At 39.0% G+C, this 16,064-nt stretch overlaps 1 protein-coding gene across 14 annotated transcripts in view; it reads right to left on the bottom strand.

Moving 5' to 3' along the window:
- DGKI (diacylglycerol kinase iota) overlaps positions 1-16,064 on the bottom strand; it is a 377,839-nt gene that overhangs the window by 174,712 nt on the left and 187,063 nt on the right. For all 14 annotated transcript variants that reach the window (XR_012490351.2, XR_012490352.2, XM_074315319.2 and 11 more), the window contains 2 exons: positions 5,893-5,975; positions 3,932-3,992 (listed from right to left, as the gene is read on the bottom strand). Coding sequence is in view for 12 of the 14 variants with exons in the window: in XM_074315319.2 (XP_074171420.2) it covers positions 3,932-3,992; positions 5,893-5,975 (144 nt within the window). In the remaining 2 variants the exon portion in view is untranslated. The remainder of the gene's footprint in view (positions 1-3,931; positions 3,993-5,892; positions 5,976-16,064) is intronic.

Genomic DNA, 16,064 nt, shown 5'->3' with positions numbered 1-16,064 from the left:
ATATTTTCCACCACAACTGATGGAAACTATCCTGACTGGTGAAACCATTTTTCTGGTCTGCTGAATTCTTTCCTTCCTTTGTGTTAGGAAAAGCAGGGCTGACAGTTCCAGAATTCCAGATCCCAGGCTTTGTCCCTCCCTGAGCAGCCCAGCTGTGCGGCTGCAAGCAGCAGTGGGGCAATGCTGCCACCACCCGTCCACGTTCAGCTTTAGCTGTCATCAATGTTTCCAAGTACATTTCGAATAATTTTTTCATTGTGCCATATATGAACATTAAAGGCAGCTCAGGGGTGGAGGGGACAGTGAATTGACATTTTCTTTGGACAGGACACACGTGGCATGTCCTTGTATTACACGCAGGCAGAAAAATAAAGCATATACATACAGAGAACTCCGAGGAAAACAAGAACAACATTTCTGAACTCTGAAAGATAACCCAGACAGCATTTAACAACTGGATGTCCCTTTCTAACATGGACACTATGAACCTTCTCTGTGATAAAGTACCTTCTAGAAACCTTAAAATTTAACATGTGGCTTGCAATATAGCTCTCTTGAACAGCAATGGTCTATACCAGGGGTGTCCAAACTTTTTTCAACGTTTTTTACCAAGGGCCATATGCGGTAAAATACACAAACAGCAGGGCCACTCACTCGAGGTGAAGTACGTATTGCCTCACCTGGTTTATTTAAGTAAACTAAATATATTTTGGGAATTTGCTGCGGGCCAATAAAAAATGGATTGCGGGCCACAGTTTAGACACCCCTGGTCTATACCATTATAAGGCTATAGGTGTGAAGAAACTTAGAGACGCAAATGTATCCCTTTGCAAATTCAGAATGTCCCAAAAGATGTTAAGAAAGTTGCGAACCGCCCCAGAAATAATGGCAGAACCGCCTCTTCCTCCTCCAGGTGCAATAGTGGGAGATACATCACTCTGCCTTCTTCTATTTTTTAATAACATAAAACTGAAGTAGTATTGAAGCCTAAGACCTTTTTTTCCCAAATTAACGCAAGATGTCTGTATATTACATAAAACTTTGTACACTGTAATATGGTTAATGGTCAATAATCCCTCACCTTAATCAGTCAAAAAGAGTCCATTTCTGATTCCTTCTTGAACCTTTGTCACTATACTGAAAGAATTCTGACAGCCTTTATAGTGATGGGTATTAACTAAAGGCTAAACACCTTATGTCAAATACGTATACATCTGAGGCTCTCAATAATTCACTTCACTTGCCTAAAGCCAGCAGTTTTTCTTCATACCATCAGGAAGCCTCTTTTTAATATATACTCTGCCCCCAATCAAAATGGAAAGTTTTATATTTTAAACTGACACATTTAAAAATATCAATCATACACCTTGATAAATATTTCAGAAACCCCGTATATCTTTCACAAAACACCTTATTTTAACAAAGTTAACATAAAACAAAACCCGGTTTTACATAAGGTACAAGATAAGCAAAGTTTTGATTCTGAGTGGTTGGACTTACAGAGGTTACCACAGACAAAAAAAAAAAAAAAAATTAGTTCAAATGTATGTGCTATGTCTAGGGTGATTATACTACTTTTATTTTAGACATGCCTGTGCAAGAGACCCATGAGTGAATAGCCACTGCATTTGTGAGTTACGTGGAAGAAGGTGAAAACCGAAGTTAGAACACAGATAAGGTCCCTAAGAGGGGAAAAAAAGTATCTAGCATATAAAAGGAAAGTTATACTTAAGCCTTCTGTGATACCCATTAATTACGGTATATTTAAAGAAGAAATGCTGGAAAAGATGGGATAAGAAAAGAGGGAGAACCAGATAGCCTACATGTCAAGAAGGATGATATTAATGGCAAAGAGTATATTTATAGATATTCAACACCGTAATTGGATCTGGTCACTAGGATTCATTAGGGATGTACCAAGTCTCACTTACTCCTCATTCTGGGTTTTGTCCCAGACATTCTATTGAAACTGTTTTCTTGAAAACCACCAGTTACCTCCTCGTCTCCAAATTCAATGATAATTCTCCAGTCTCTCCTTAAGGCTATAACCACTTCTTTTTGCTTGAAACTCCCTTTTTTTTGGCTTGTTTTCTTGACAGAATAGACTGCCTTTCACTTCTCTCGTTTCATTTTCCTCTTGAACCTTGGCTCAGATTCCATAATTATAGGTGTTTCACAAGTGTCTGAACTTGGCTATCTTCTCTCTTTGTCCTTTATGCTTTGAAATCCCATGTGTTTAAATACTTATCTAATTGCAGAGAATGCCTCGATACTACATAACTTAGAACACGACTTCCTACCCATATTTGCTAAGGAAAGGAAGAAGAAAGCAGCGAGAGGGGAGAAAGAGGAGTGATGGGAAGTTGGGTGGATGATGGGGAACTTTGGAGAGTGGAGCACACAATCACAGAGGACGCCCAAGGTATGGAGATGGAATAGGTAGCTGATGTGGACTCGAGGTCATGGTCACTTAAGAAAGAGGAAGAACTATGGATTCAGGACACAAGGGATGACCTCAACTTGTCTGCTGCTGTCACTGAGAAAAGATGAGGATAAAAGATGTGAGTGGGATGGTGAAGCACATACGAAGGCAAGTAGGTTCTAAAATAAGGAAGATAACGGTAGTAAAGCGTCACGAATGAATTTACCCTCTTATCAAATATAACTCATCTGGGGGACAGTTGAGCTAGGAAGAAAGAAGACTGTATGTGCCTGCGTTAATTAAATTAACATATAATAAATTAATTAAATACATTAATTTTAGATACGTATTTGTTTGGATGTACTTCTTCCTAGAGAAAGTTGTGAAAATTCCATACTATCATATCTTTAAATATATCTCCCAAGAACATTACAATCGATTGACATTTCATGGGTATTGTGGGAGAAAAAAAATCCTATGGTCCAATAATTTTGGAAAATGCTGGGTTAAATAAAGTGAAATAGGTTTGGCTTCTTTGATGTAAGAGTTTACAATAAATGTTATAAGATAGTAATGTGTACTGTGAAACTTGAAGAATGCTAAACACTATTTTTGCACTAAAAAAAAACGTTATTTTCTCCAAAGAGTATCTTAAGAGATCAGCGGAATCACAGCTCTTTTTTCCCCAGTTTCATTTAGTAGCATATAATGTGTATCTAATGTTGCATTAAATGCTCATGTGCTATGAGAGATAAAATTAGAAAATCCCGTGGCTACTTTTGAGAATAAAACATTCTAATTAGGGAAATTAGAGAAAAACCAAAGACAGCTTGCAATAAAAGGATAGGTTCTGTGAAAGTAAACTTCAAATACAGAATAAAAATATATAAATGTTATGATTCTCCATTCTTTGCTAAATTTACCAACATAAGTAGAGGGCAAGTGGAGAAATAGATGAGACACATAAACAGAGAAAAATATACCCATGACATTAAACTTCAGCCCAATCCCACCTTTTCGCCAACATGACTACAAATGGGACCAATCAATGATCTTTAAGGCAAACCAATGTTAGTCAATATTCTAAATTTTATTTTCACTAGTGAAAAAAAAGGCAATAATTCAGTTGTGTACACATACTTCTCCTTAACAGTTGTGACCAATTCTTAAGAACAAATTGAAATAGGTCAGTTTGTATTTTTAAAAGAATTTCATCATCTATAGTCTTCATTCTGATGATCTGACCACATCCTGACCTTGTAGAACAGGAAAGGATACAGTACAGTTGAGGGAGCAAAACCTAATTTAGAATGATCAAGTATGAATCCCTGAGGATAGTCACAAAGTCCCTTCTAACCCTGAGGGGCTATGATTCACATGAGAGAGACATGTGTTTTAAGGGACTGGAAAGAGTGTGAGGTGGGAAAGAACAAAGAAAACTGTCATAAGCAAAACAAAAGAAAGATGGAAGAAATAGGGAGAGAACTTGATTCTATTTTAAGGACCTACCGTTCCATCCCCACCACAGGCCAGAATTCGCAGATTTGGTACTTTCCTATACAACTCAAGCCTGTAGAAGAAATAGAAGAAAAAGTTAACAAAAGAACGCATCACTGGCCACAGCAGAGAGAAAACACATGGCAAAAATGGGGGGGTGGGGGGAGAAAATGTATACTCATGAGGATAATAGCATCATCAAAACTAGTCACCAAGTACTCACAGGGCAGAATGACTCCAAGAATTGGATCAGAGGTTGGCAGCAAACATCATTTTAAATAGCCACACTGGAATGGGATTTTAGGATGTCCTAGAGTTTTATGTCCCTTGATTTACATTAATTCATAATGTGTCAGCTCATATTATTTTCCTCCTTAGTTTTGATTTCATTTCTTCTTTGTCTTTTCCCATCGTTCTCCTCCCTCCGTTCTCAAAGAAAATCATCAATTGGCAATCAATAGTCCTTATATGTCTCCTCCTTATATTTCGTGAGCTTTTCCTGGATCTATTTATTTTTCAAACCTAAGCTTGCTTCCCACTATTAATTCTAAGAAATCTTTTTCAGAGAGATAGGGGAGGAAAATCCACTAGCATTACTACCACACCCTTAATTCCACTTCCCTCTCAACTCACTAACAGTCAAACCCCCATTTATATACGTCAGTAAAAGAAGGAAAATGTACTGATTTTTCTTTATTTTGAATTTGCCTGCTAAAAATGAGATTATTTTATTTTTCATATTGGCTCTTAGGAAAATGCAGTGATAACCATCCCTGCTAAAACATTTGCCTAAGTGAAGCTGTCAATTGCTCTGTTCTAGAAAACATCACCTATCTAAATAAAATAGTATTTTTTTCTGAAAATATTTCTTGTCCTGATATGTTCTTTACAGTGATCTATGAAGTATCTACCTAGTCTAACTAATGTGATAAAATCTTCAGGAAGCAACTAAAAGGACAAAAGCCAGGGTATCAGATTTGTCTAATATGTCCAAAGGCAAAAAAAAATACAGAAGTCTTACAGCAAACTCTAGTGGTAAAGATCGTAGATTAAGAGAATGTCAGCAGAAATTGATATTTAATGTTTTCCTGAATGCTTAAATACATATAATTTATTCATGACATACAGGAATATTATTTCTCTAGAAATTATCTGAGCTGATATTTCTTTGCCTCTGCTATTGTTACTTATTTAAAAATAATTGGTATCCCTTAAGTTCTAATGTTTATCAGATGACATCCACACCATCTTAATAGATGGGTTTTAAAAAGGGAATAAGAAAGCAGTAACAATGTCCCACTCTTCCCTACTATGTCCCCCTCCCTCCACCAAAGGGAAGAAATAAGATACATGTCACCTACATCTGGACTTTATTTTCAACACTTCTAACAAAAAGAGAGCATGAAAATTCTGAGGAGCTCAGAAAAGAGAATGAGCAGGAATTGAAATGTCTCCCCCATGCTGATATAAAATCCACAGGTATGATCAATTAGTCACTCTCTCTTTCAAATGGACACAGATGTACGCACACACACAACACACACAACCTCTAATTTAAATATATGAACATATTCATAAACAAATATGGCCTCTCTCCACAAAGACACACATTCCCACTAATGTACATCTCCAAAATTGTACATGCATAAATAGAAAAATGATGGACCCTTTCTCAATTCACAGATTTGCTCATCATCTACAGTTGCATGTACAAGAGCAGCGGACACACAAGAAATACCCACTGAGTTAACAACAGAGAAAAGGTGTTTTGAAGGGCATTAACCCAATGAAGACGAGGAGGGGAAACATCAGGTGACGTTTTCAAGGGAGGACAGTACAGATGAGAAAGTACATAAGAGACGGTCAGGAAACTTTTCAGAAGGTAATCAAACAACAAAGCTTGATGTCAAAGCAGGAAGTGCTTCTCACTTGCCTAAAATAGTATGGACCATGGAGGGTATTTCCAGACTTACGCATCTTTTGGCCCATCCTGAGAAAGATCAAAGACTTGCCGTGGATTCAGGTACCACATGAACATCTGCAGGACTTTGGTTCCCTATGGGGGGGGGGGGGGGAAGACAGTGAGAAAAAAAATATCCAAATACCGGTATTAGCTGCATATTTAAAAAGAAATCCTGTTATCTAAAATAATATCTAAACAGCACAGAGAAATAATTAAAATCATGGTCTTTGGCCATGGATATACATAGATTGAATGCCCAAGTTAAAGTTCTGTATAATCCATGTAACCCTGGGCCAGTTCCTTAATTTCATTACGCTCAGCTCCCTTCTCTTTAATGTGGAGGCAAGAAGACCGAGTTCACAGACTTATTGCAAGAATTAAATGCGATAACATCACAGCGCTTGGCATGCAATAGGCGCTAAATGAATAGTGTCAATGCATTTTACCATCATTACTTAGTGTATGAAAATCCATGTAGGGAATTTATTAGTCAACCTATGTAATTTACCATTAATTTTTACTTTACTGTGCAGACCACTATTGTCTTTGCATCATATGAAATATGGGCAGTGTTAGCTAAATATGACTATTGAAATAAATTTTTAACTGAAGCAAAAGTACCACAGGCTCCCTGTTATTTACAATATACATATATGAAACTTCACCAGTCAGTGGCATCAACTCTTACTTTGACATGTTTCAATTTCCATGTCTGTATCTGTTTGTCCGAGCCAAACAGTTCTCGCTCGCATGAACATTTCGAGAGTGTTTTAAGTCACTGTGACATTTATAGAGATGATCGTCATGGCATACACAAGACAGTTCTGAAGGTCATTTCTTAAAGTAAATTGAGCAAAGAAGAAATGAAAAAAGGATCTTTTTATTAAGCAGCACCCAAAGAGCTTTAAAAATGGGTAGGGTGCCTCATTTTACATCACTGTCAACCACAGCAAGTAACATCTGACCAGTTGGGCAGAGTTCGTTGCTTGTAATTATATTCCTTCATTAGATATCATGATTGCTCTTTCTTAAAACATTCCTAAGTTTGTATACCTACTATGCTGTATTTGAAGGTCATCCTAGTAGAAGTAGTAGCATGATATTTGAGTTAAAAACAGTATGGACCATGTTATAACTCCGGTGTTCTAACTGGGTGACTGTGAGCATTTATAATCTTGCAAAAATGCAGCGTATAAAGTATGTGTACTTTTCAGGGATTATGAGAATTCAATGAATCAATAGTAGTTACGTAGCTAGCATAGTATATGGCACAAAATAGGCCTTTATAAATGTTAGTCCCTTTCTTTTTCGCTCCTTGTTCATCGATTCATTAAATTATACTTGAGGGTGTGAGGGCTAAGGTGTAGTTTATAATTATCACAATGTTACGTCAGTTCGTACAGAGGCCAATGTGAGTCTTTTGTTCTGCATTTCATCCAAACCTGTAATTTAAAAGTTCTGCTGTACTGTGTGCTTGCTATCAATTTAGGAATAACAGTCTATCCTTAATTATTCCTACTAATCCTTCAGTTTCACCAAATGCCATATTTTGCTTCCTATAAAATTCAGACATAGATTTAGAGACATAATACTAAATACTGAATCAGTCTCTTTTTTCCCATACTGGGTCTTGGTATCAAGTCAATTGGGGATTATCACAAGTGATCTTTTATGTTTAAAAGTCATTTGAATGACAAACCAACTTATAAAACATTTTCAACTGACTCGCTAGAAAATTAAGTTTTCAGCTTTCGATTAGAGTGATACGTATTGTTGATGTTAATTACTCCTTTCCACCTCTGGCTATGGCCCAGCGCGCATCTCAATTTCAGCTTCTCCTGTGATGCATAAAATGCTAGGTAATGAACCCTTTCAAAAAATAAAAATGCACAGCATTTAGAGGTTATTTTCTTAATTGAAAATTTCTCTAGAAGGTTTGAATGACCACACCATTTTGTTTTTGCTCATTTTCAATTTGTGTCAGTTGGAACGTCTAATTATCTCCAGATTTCCTTTTGGGAAAGAGGTTTTCAGTCAGGCAAGTTTTGCACAGCACACCTCTAGGAGGCGCCATTTACACTGCAGATTGTTGGAAGAACGCCCTCTGGTGTTGTGCAGGGATGACTTACATAGCTGTACATTACATTCAGGCATGGCATAACTACTTCTTTCAAAAAGAATCTTTTTAAAATACATTCATGAACAACAGTAATAAGTGAATGAAAGTACTGCATTGCTTTAAATCAGTCCTGGTGGGTGGAGCCAAAAAGTCTAACACATATTTAAATCAGTTCTATTAACTCTGCAGTTACCTCTAGAATAAGCTGTTTTAGGTTTTTAATAGAGCTACTTTATCCAATAGAACTGAATGGTTTGACAAATACTAATTGATCAGGAAAAGAGTAATTTATTTATTTCTCACCAACAGTATTAAATATATTCAGTCATTTGCACAACTGTCATTCACTAACAAGTCTCCCACACTCTCATTGTTATCACGTGCTAGATGCCAAATGCAAAAGCTGCAACTTTTGTGCAGGAGCCTAGCTTTCTCTACATGAAAAAAAATAGCTTACATGTCAATTCCAATACACTCTGCAGAGGGTCCTCACACATATGGTTGTAGATGTAATACCTCATTGACCACAGAACCTTTTAAGATATTGTGAGGTTGGGTATTCCTCTAGGGTGATACAATCGTTCCTTCTAGCTCCAGGTGTTGGGGAGCAGGGTGGAATAGGAGAACACAACCTCCCAGAAAATAGGTAAATTGTTCTAGAGGGAGATAAAACCCACCATGTGCTAGAAACAGCTTTACCTGAGGGAACAGAGATGAGTAAGACAGAGAAGATCTTGCTCTCAAGAGGAAGTTCTGTGCGTTATTCGTAAAATAAAATACAATGAGTTGGGGGTATGGAGAATCAGTTAAGGATGGGGCCACTCAGCATACTGATCTTCATCAAAGCACTGTAACTCCCAATACATTTTAATAAAAAAGAAAGAAAAACACCCTAACTCTCATGTAGGCTGAAACATTCAGATACCTTACTCAGCAAGACTTGTCATGGCGGTATTACCACAGGTATTATCACAGAGTTATTATCTGGATCCTGGGAAGAACCCAGACAATAAGAGAGGCCTGAGGAAAATAAACATAGTGGGAGGAAGAGATTATGAAATGATTATGCCACACTGGCTCCAAACCACCCCAAAGGAATACCTAATTTACCTAATAAACATGTATTAGGCGCCTACTCTGTGCCCGTGTGTACACTCAGGAGGTCGGAAGTAGAACAACGCAATAAATTAGCTCATTGAAGATAGTAAATGGTACGGCAGAGATGCCTATTGATGAGCATGAGGAGACAGAGGAGATACTCTAAGCCCAACTTCGGGGATTAGAGGAAGGCCTCCTACATATGATACTTGGACTTGAAAGATGAGTATAGTAAGAAGTTTTAGGCATCAGACGTGTGAAACAGCAAGACATGCCATAGAAAAAATGGCGTTCTGTTCACTCTTTGAACCATGCGTCAGGAGTGGTGGGAGACAACTCTGCACAGATTGTAGGTGAGGCCATATACGCTAAGCAGCTTGGGCTTTATTTTATAGGAAATGAGTTACTGAAATGTTTTAATTGGAGGAGTCAGACTTACATTTTGATACATTGGTCTAGCTACAGATTAAGAAGCAAGACACCCGGCTCCTAGACTTATCAAAGGGTTTAGATGGCTTGGTTTGCATCTTAGCCGCTGTTCAAGACTGAATGTTTCTGTTGTTCAAAAAAAACATACGATGAAATCTTTACCCTCCATATGATGGTGTTAGGAGGCGGGGCCGTTGGGAGGTGCTGAGGTCATGAGGATGGAACCCTCATGATGGGATCAGTGCCCTTATGAAAGAGACCCCAGAGAGCTCGCTCCACTGCCATGTGAGTGCACAGTGAGAAGATGGCCGTCTATGAACCAGGAAGTGGGTTCTCACCAGACATTGAATTGGCTGGTGCCTTGCTCTTGGACTTCCCAGCCTCCAGAATTGTGAGAAATAAATTTCTGTTGTTTATCAGCCACACAGTCTATGGTATTATGTCATAGCAGCCTGAACAGTTTAAGACAGCCGCCCCCACCAAAATTGTGACTTGGAAAAAGGGACTTCCCACAGAGTCACTGTTTGGTTGTTTTTAATCCATCTGTTGGGGCTGGCTTAACTAGAAGATGTTGAGATTAAATTTTAACATGTGCCGTCATTGACTGACTGCCCTTCGGCCCTCTTCCCAGCTTTAGGAGATTAAAATTTGATCTAAACACAATGACTCTTGATTTCTCTCCAGGCTGACGATCACAGGAAATAACATCTCCCTTGAAGTTGTTTGTCCAAGTATTTAGAAATACTTCAGGGACTCACATATTTGAAGTTATTTACACTTTTTGTCTCCTCCTTGTCCCACTTTGGTTGACTTGTCCCTGACGTAGGAGGCGTGGCCCTGGTCTGCAGAAGCCTGTCTACTCATGGTGGAGTGAACTTGGTCGGGATGAGCCTGCCCACAGACTGAACACCCCTTCCGCCTCTTATCTACTGGTAAGGTCCCTGGGGGCTCCGATCCAGGGGTCCAGCTCCTGCCACACCTTGATCCTGGGATTTCACATGGTCTGGACCCCTCGACTCTCAGGACAGACCAGCTGGAATCACTCCAGTGGTCAGAACACCTGCTTACCCCTGAATTTATCATCGACGTCACTGGAAGATGAAGTTCATGAGAGAGAGTGAGGGAGAGAGTGTGAACGGGAACATTGGGATATATCAGAAGGGTCTACAAGACTCAGGTAGAAAGATATTAATGAGTCAGAGGCATCCAAGAAAAATAATCCATTTTGAGAGGAGGGGATTCTGTGGGAGTAAACTTTATTTTCCTGTACGACCTCTTTTCCACAGGAGGAAACACTCAAAGTTGATATTATGGCCCCTAATTCCAAAGTTTGTTCCCTGAAATAATTCAGGTGCCAACAATAACAGTGGTACCGCCAACCTCTAAAGCTTTGCAAAACACCCAGTATTGTTTCCACCTTAAATGTTAGAAAAACAGAGACAGTTATTATGAAGTAGCTGTTTTAAAGAAAGGATTTAAAGAAAGACACGTAAGCAGTTCCTACATGTGTTCATCTCAATATATTCCTGCAAAGTGCTGGAAATTTTCTGTGCGCACATAAAATACTATAGAAAGAATAAAAGCTGTAGGTATTTTATTTGCCAGCAGATGGCGATACAGTCTAGTTATTTAAAGAACAGAAGCCTAAGCAAGTTTGTTTCTTGTTTTTCTTGGTTTTAATTTAAAGCCTAAACTTCGAAAACAGAAGAGAGGGGAGTTCTTTATATCTAAAAGCAGATGAGCAGAATAAATCAATTAAAAAGAAAGACTCCGGATTTAACAATAAAATGTATTTCTGTTCATTGCAGAGTGTGGTCTCTGAGCAGTGGCAAGAGCACCAGGTGGAAGATTATTAGAAGCTAAATTTCAGGGCCACCCCCGGATCACTGAGTCAAAAATCTGCATTTTAACTTGATCCCCAAGCAATTCATAGGCACTTTAAAGCTTGAGAAGAAAGTCAGTGGTTCTCAACACTGTTTAGACAAAAACATAAACTGGGGCACTTATACCACTCACGGTTCTGTTTAATTAGTGGGGTGGGGAAGACCTCATTAATTTGTAAAAGCTGCCCCGGTTACTCTCATGTGCAGCCAGGGTTGAGAACCAGTCCTCTAAGCTAACAGACCAGCAGCCGTGAAGCTATAAGGGCAAGGTAAGATGCTGTTCCCCCTCGCCCCCTCCCCAACTCAATACATTTCCCTCTCAAGTGCTCACCGGCTGTGTTCCATACACAAGCCCCACATATTCTCCGAGACCCTGCAATGACTGATGACATTTCTCTAACTGTGTTGCCCAAACCACCTACATCAAAAGCATCTGAGATGCTCACTAAACCTTGACATTCCTGGGCCTCTCCCCACACCCACTGCATTCAATTTTCTGGGATAGGGCAATTTTAATAATTGTCTCAGTGTGTGATATTTACACAAAAATGTGACAACCACTGGTCTATGGGTAGCGAGTAAGAGTCACATGTTCACATAGAATCTACCTGGAACTGAACGCTAATTTTGGATTGCAGTTTCCTGAATGTTCTCGACACTGAAAATTTCCAAATAGGAATTATGATGCGCATTTCAAAGGTTCTTATGACGGAGACCATCAAGTAGATGTATCGGTCCTGCTGTTAATCTCATCTTGTCTATAAAGTAGGTAAAGGTGAATGGTCTCCCTTCTCAAAACAGAACATCACGCTACGTAAGGTTTGAGCCCAGAAAACTCCAGGAGGAACTTGAGAGGAGAAGGGACATCATGTCCTTCCGATTTCCCCTTCCAGGAGGTCAGTTGCCTTGTTTTCACTGCCAGCCTCTGTTCTCCTTTGTCACTTTACCTCAGCTATGGCTCCTTTGGGTTAAAGCGGGGGGTGTCCAAACTGCAGCCTGTAGGCCAACTGCGGCCCGCAATCCATTGTTAACTGGCCCGCAGCAAATTCCAAAAATATATTTAGTTTACTTAAATAAACCAGGTGAGGCAATACGTACTTCACCTCGAGTGAGTGGCCCGGCTGTTTGTGTATTTTACCACATATGGCCCTTGGTAAAAAACGTTGGAAAAAGTTTGGACAGCCCTGGGTTAAAGAGAAAAAGGAAGGTGTGGAACATAAGTATGGATTCAAGGGAGCTGAAATGAGAAACTCCCTTCCTGTGTTTCTGTTTTGCCCAGTGGGGAAAACTTCATTCATTCTCTGACTCCCAATTTTATGGCTGAATCCATCCTGAACTGCAATGTTACAGGCATGCAACAGACACAGCTCTGGAAAAGGCTAACTAACCCTAACACAGTGAGAGCATTTCTGACCATGACTCTTCCTTACTCACTACAATCAGGGCATCAAGCTGTGCCTTCCTAAGACCAAAGATGGAACCATAAATATAGCCAGCGGTGAGTTTGAAGGGTTCTAATTGTACACAGGGGTTTGGGTTTCTTTACAGCTTTCTCAACATTTCATGTTGTGCTTAGAAAGAATGTCCTTCCTATTTATGAGGCTCAGTAAAGAACTCTATTTTACAGAGGAAGTATACAGAAATTTAAAGTTATGTAATATTCACTTTTATTTGATTAGCCATATTCTGAGAATCTTAGATATTATGGAAGTAACATCACTAGGGTAACACACGCACGAGCCAAAATGCATAAAATGACAGAAAGTCATTAAGTCTTTTGTCTCTGATAAGTGGGCATTTTTTTGTTTTTGAAAATCTTACTGTGACCTCAAATTCCTCAAACACATCTCACCCTCTTTCCCAAAATAATTCTTCCCTTTCCTGAACACCCATGAATAACAAAGCCGCTGCCCAGATAATCTGCTGTAAAATCTTGATGCTTTACTTCCCTTTGTATATTCCATCGAGTAATCTATCCATCTATCCATCTATCCACAGGTCCATCCATTAGTCCATCTGTCCACCCACCCACTCAACACCTATCCATCCATTCTTCCATTAACCACCCATTCACCCCCCCATCTATCCACTCATCAATCCATCTATCCATTGAGCCACCCACCTACCCATTTATGCTGAAGTTCATGTGACTAGTCTCCTGACTTATATATATTCCCAAAATGTCAAATTAATCTTCCTTAAAGGTGCTTCCATCATACTACTCCTTTGCTCAAAATACAAAATATTTTTTAAAAAGAAAAAAACTTTAAACAGTGAAAAACTAGTTTCCATGGTACAAATCCAAAATCCTTAGCCAAGTTTTAAGACACTGGTCCAGGCTCATTCTCATCTTTACTTAATCACATTTCTAATAACTTAATGCGCATGCTTTACTGTATTTCCCCGAAAATAAAACCTAGCTGGACAGTCAGCTCTAACGCATCTTTTGGAGCAAAAATTAATACAAGACCCGGTCTTATTTTACTATAAGACCGGGTCTTGTATTAATTTTTGCTCCAAAAGATGCATCAGAGCTGATTGTCCGGCTAGGTTTTATTTTCGGGGAAACACGGTATTCACCATACTGTCCTCAAAAATGAATCATTTTCATCACGACATTCATCCTCCTATTAATATTGTTCATTGAACAATTATTTGTTCACTACTACCTGCCATGAACCAGAAACTGTAGGTTCCAAGGTGCTGCCCCTGGTATTATGGAGTCTGTATCTCAGCAATACATGTGCAGAGTGCTTCTGTTGCAATTCACACAGTGCCCACAGGAAATTAAGTTTGAGAAAGGGTTCAGAAATGTGCTACTGAGCCTTAAAGGAAAAACAGGAATTTGCCACAGTAGAGCAAAGGAAAAGGGCGTTACTCCAGCTTTCTCTCCCTTGCATGACAGTGCTGTCCATCTTCTATTTCAGCTACTTCCATGACAGTTTCCTTATCACTCCCAAGTCACTGCTTGCCTCTCAAATTCCATAGCACTTGCGGTCTGATCCGCTCAATTTAGAACTCACATATAGTTAATGTTGTTTGAATTAGTTTTCCCATTTGCCCCTTTTGTGTCATTAACAAACAAGGTGTCCTTAGAAGAGTCACTTAAGCTTCCCTGAGCGGTTGTGTATCTAGTGACATAGAAAGCAACATTAGATCATTTCTGAAGCCCTTGTCATTAATAATTTAGACAGAGGTTGGAACAGGAACAGACTAGATCTTTACTGGATGGTCCGCTCCTCAAAGGCAGGGATCACCTACAAGCCTCAGGAGGCCCTAGGAAAAAAATGCTTATAATGATTTCATAAGTGCATTTCATATAATGGCTGTCATAATAAAATATATTTGATATTAATTAGCACGTGGTGCTCAGGTGGCCAAAATCATGGGGTCGATTACATTAGCTTAGCTCTGCGGCCTTGACTGCACCCCAACCCTCGTCAGGCTATGGGGAGACCAGTCCTAGAGAGAGGGGACGGCTTGAGACACACTGAACCTCCCTCCTGAGAAGAACCTCTGCCGGTCCTCCTCCAGGGACAGGCTTAGGACACCACCATCACAACATGGGGATCGCTCAGCAACTCCAGAAAGCAGAATGTTGGCAATAGATTACTTCTCTGCTTAAAACACATTGCTTTTCCCTGTTCTCTACAATGTGAAGAGAGATTTGTGACTCAGCAAGTTACCAAGAATTTTGAAGAATGGGAGGAAAGGAGGAATAATATTTTCTTTAAATATAAGTTCCCATAAAAGACATTTTACCATAATGAATACATTCTGAAAAAGGCACAGTATCTTTAGTAATAAGAATATCATCCTGGATGGCTAGGTCACTCCTAGTTCTGTTTCTCTCCCCTCCTTCTATGGGGAGACTAAACAGTTTCAAATCTTTAAGTTGTTTAGTGTGAAACTTCAAGGAATCTTGTTTCAAAATGTAAAATGACAAATAGCATGTGATCTCACTTATATGTGGAATCTAAAGAACAAAATCAATAAACAAACAAAACAGAAACAGACTCATAGATACAGAGAACAAACTGATGGTTGCCAGATGGAAGGGGTTTGGGAGGCTGGATGAAAAAGGTGAAGGGATTAAAAAGTACAAATTGGCAGTTACAAAATCGTCACGGGGATATAAAGTACAGCACAGGGAATATAGTCACTAATATGGTAATAACTGTGTATGGTGTGGGATGAGTATTAGATTTATTGGGGGATCACTTCGTAAATCATATAAATGTCTAACCGCAGTGAAACTAATATAAAATAATATTTAAAAATGTAAAATTTGCACACTTAGTGGACACGGAAAATATTTTACCATCCAATCTCCCGTGAAAATAAGAGAAAATCAAAACCCACAGAAGAGTATTGATAAGAAGCCTCAGAGAGTGGGAAGAGAATTAGTTGAGGAGACAAAGACCTGGCTTCAAGAGCAAGTTCTGTCCTTCAAAGAGTTGTGTGACTTCAGGTGTGTCATTACACTTAACTTTTCTATGGCTATTTCTTTATTCTCAAATGAACTTAATATTAATTATACTATCAGGTCTGGGCAGTGACCACATGAAACCTGTAGAAGGTGATATTTTTGGTAGTGTTGGTGGTTTGTTGTTGTTCATTATCATGAATGATGAATCGTTATTCTCTCTTTCC

Source organism: Rhinolophus sinicus, chromosome 8 (assembly GCF_057876585.1).
Source record: "Rhinolophus sinicus isolate RSI-liver-muscle chromosome 8, RSI-T2T, whole genome shotgun sequence".
In the NCBI taxonomy this organism is placed as follows: Eukaryota; Metazoa; Chordata; class Mammalia; order Chiroptera; family Rhinolophidae; genus Rhinolophus; species Rhinolophus sinicus.
The sequence above is the reverse complement of the archived record's forward strand: the minus strand, read 5'-3'. Positions and strand labels throughout refer to the sequence as shown.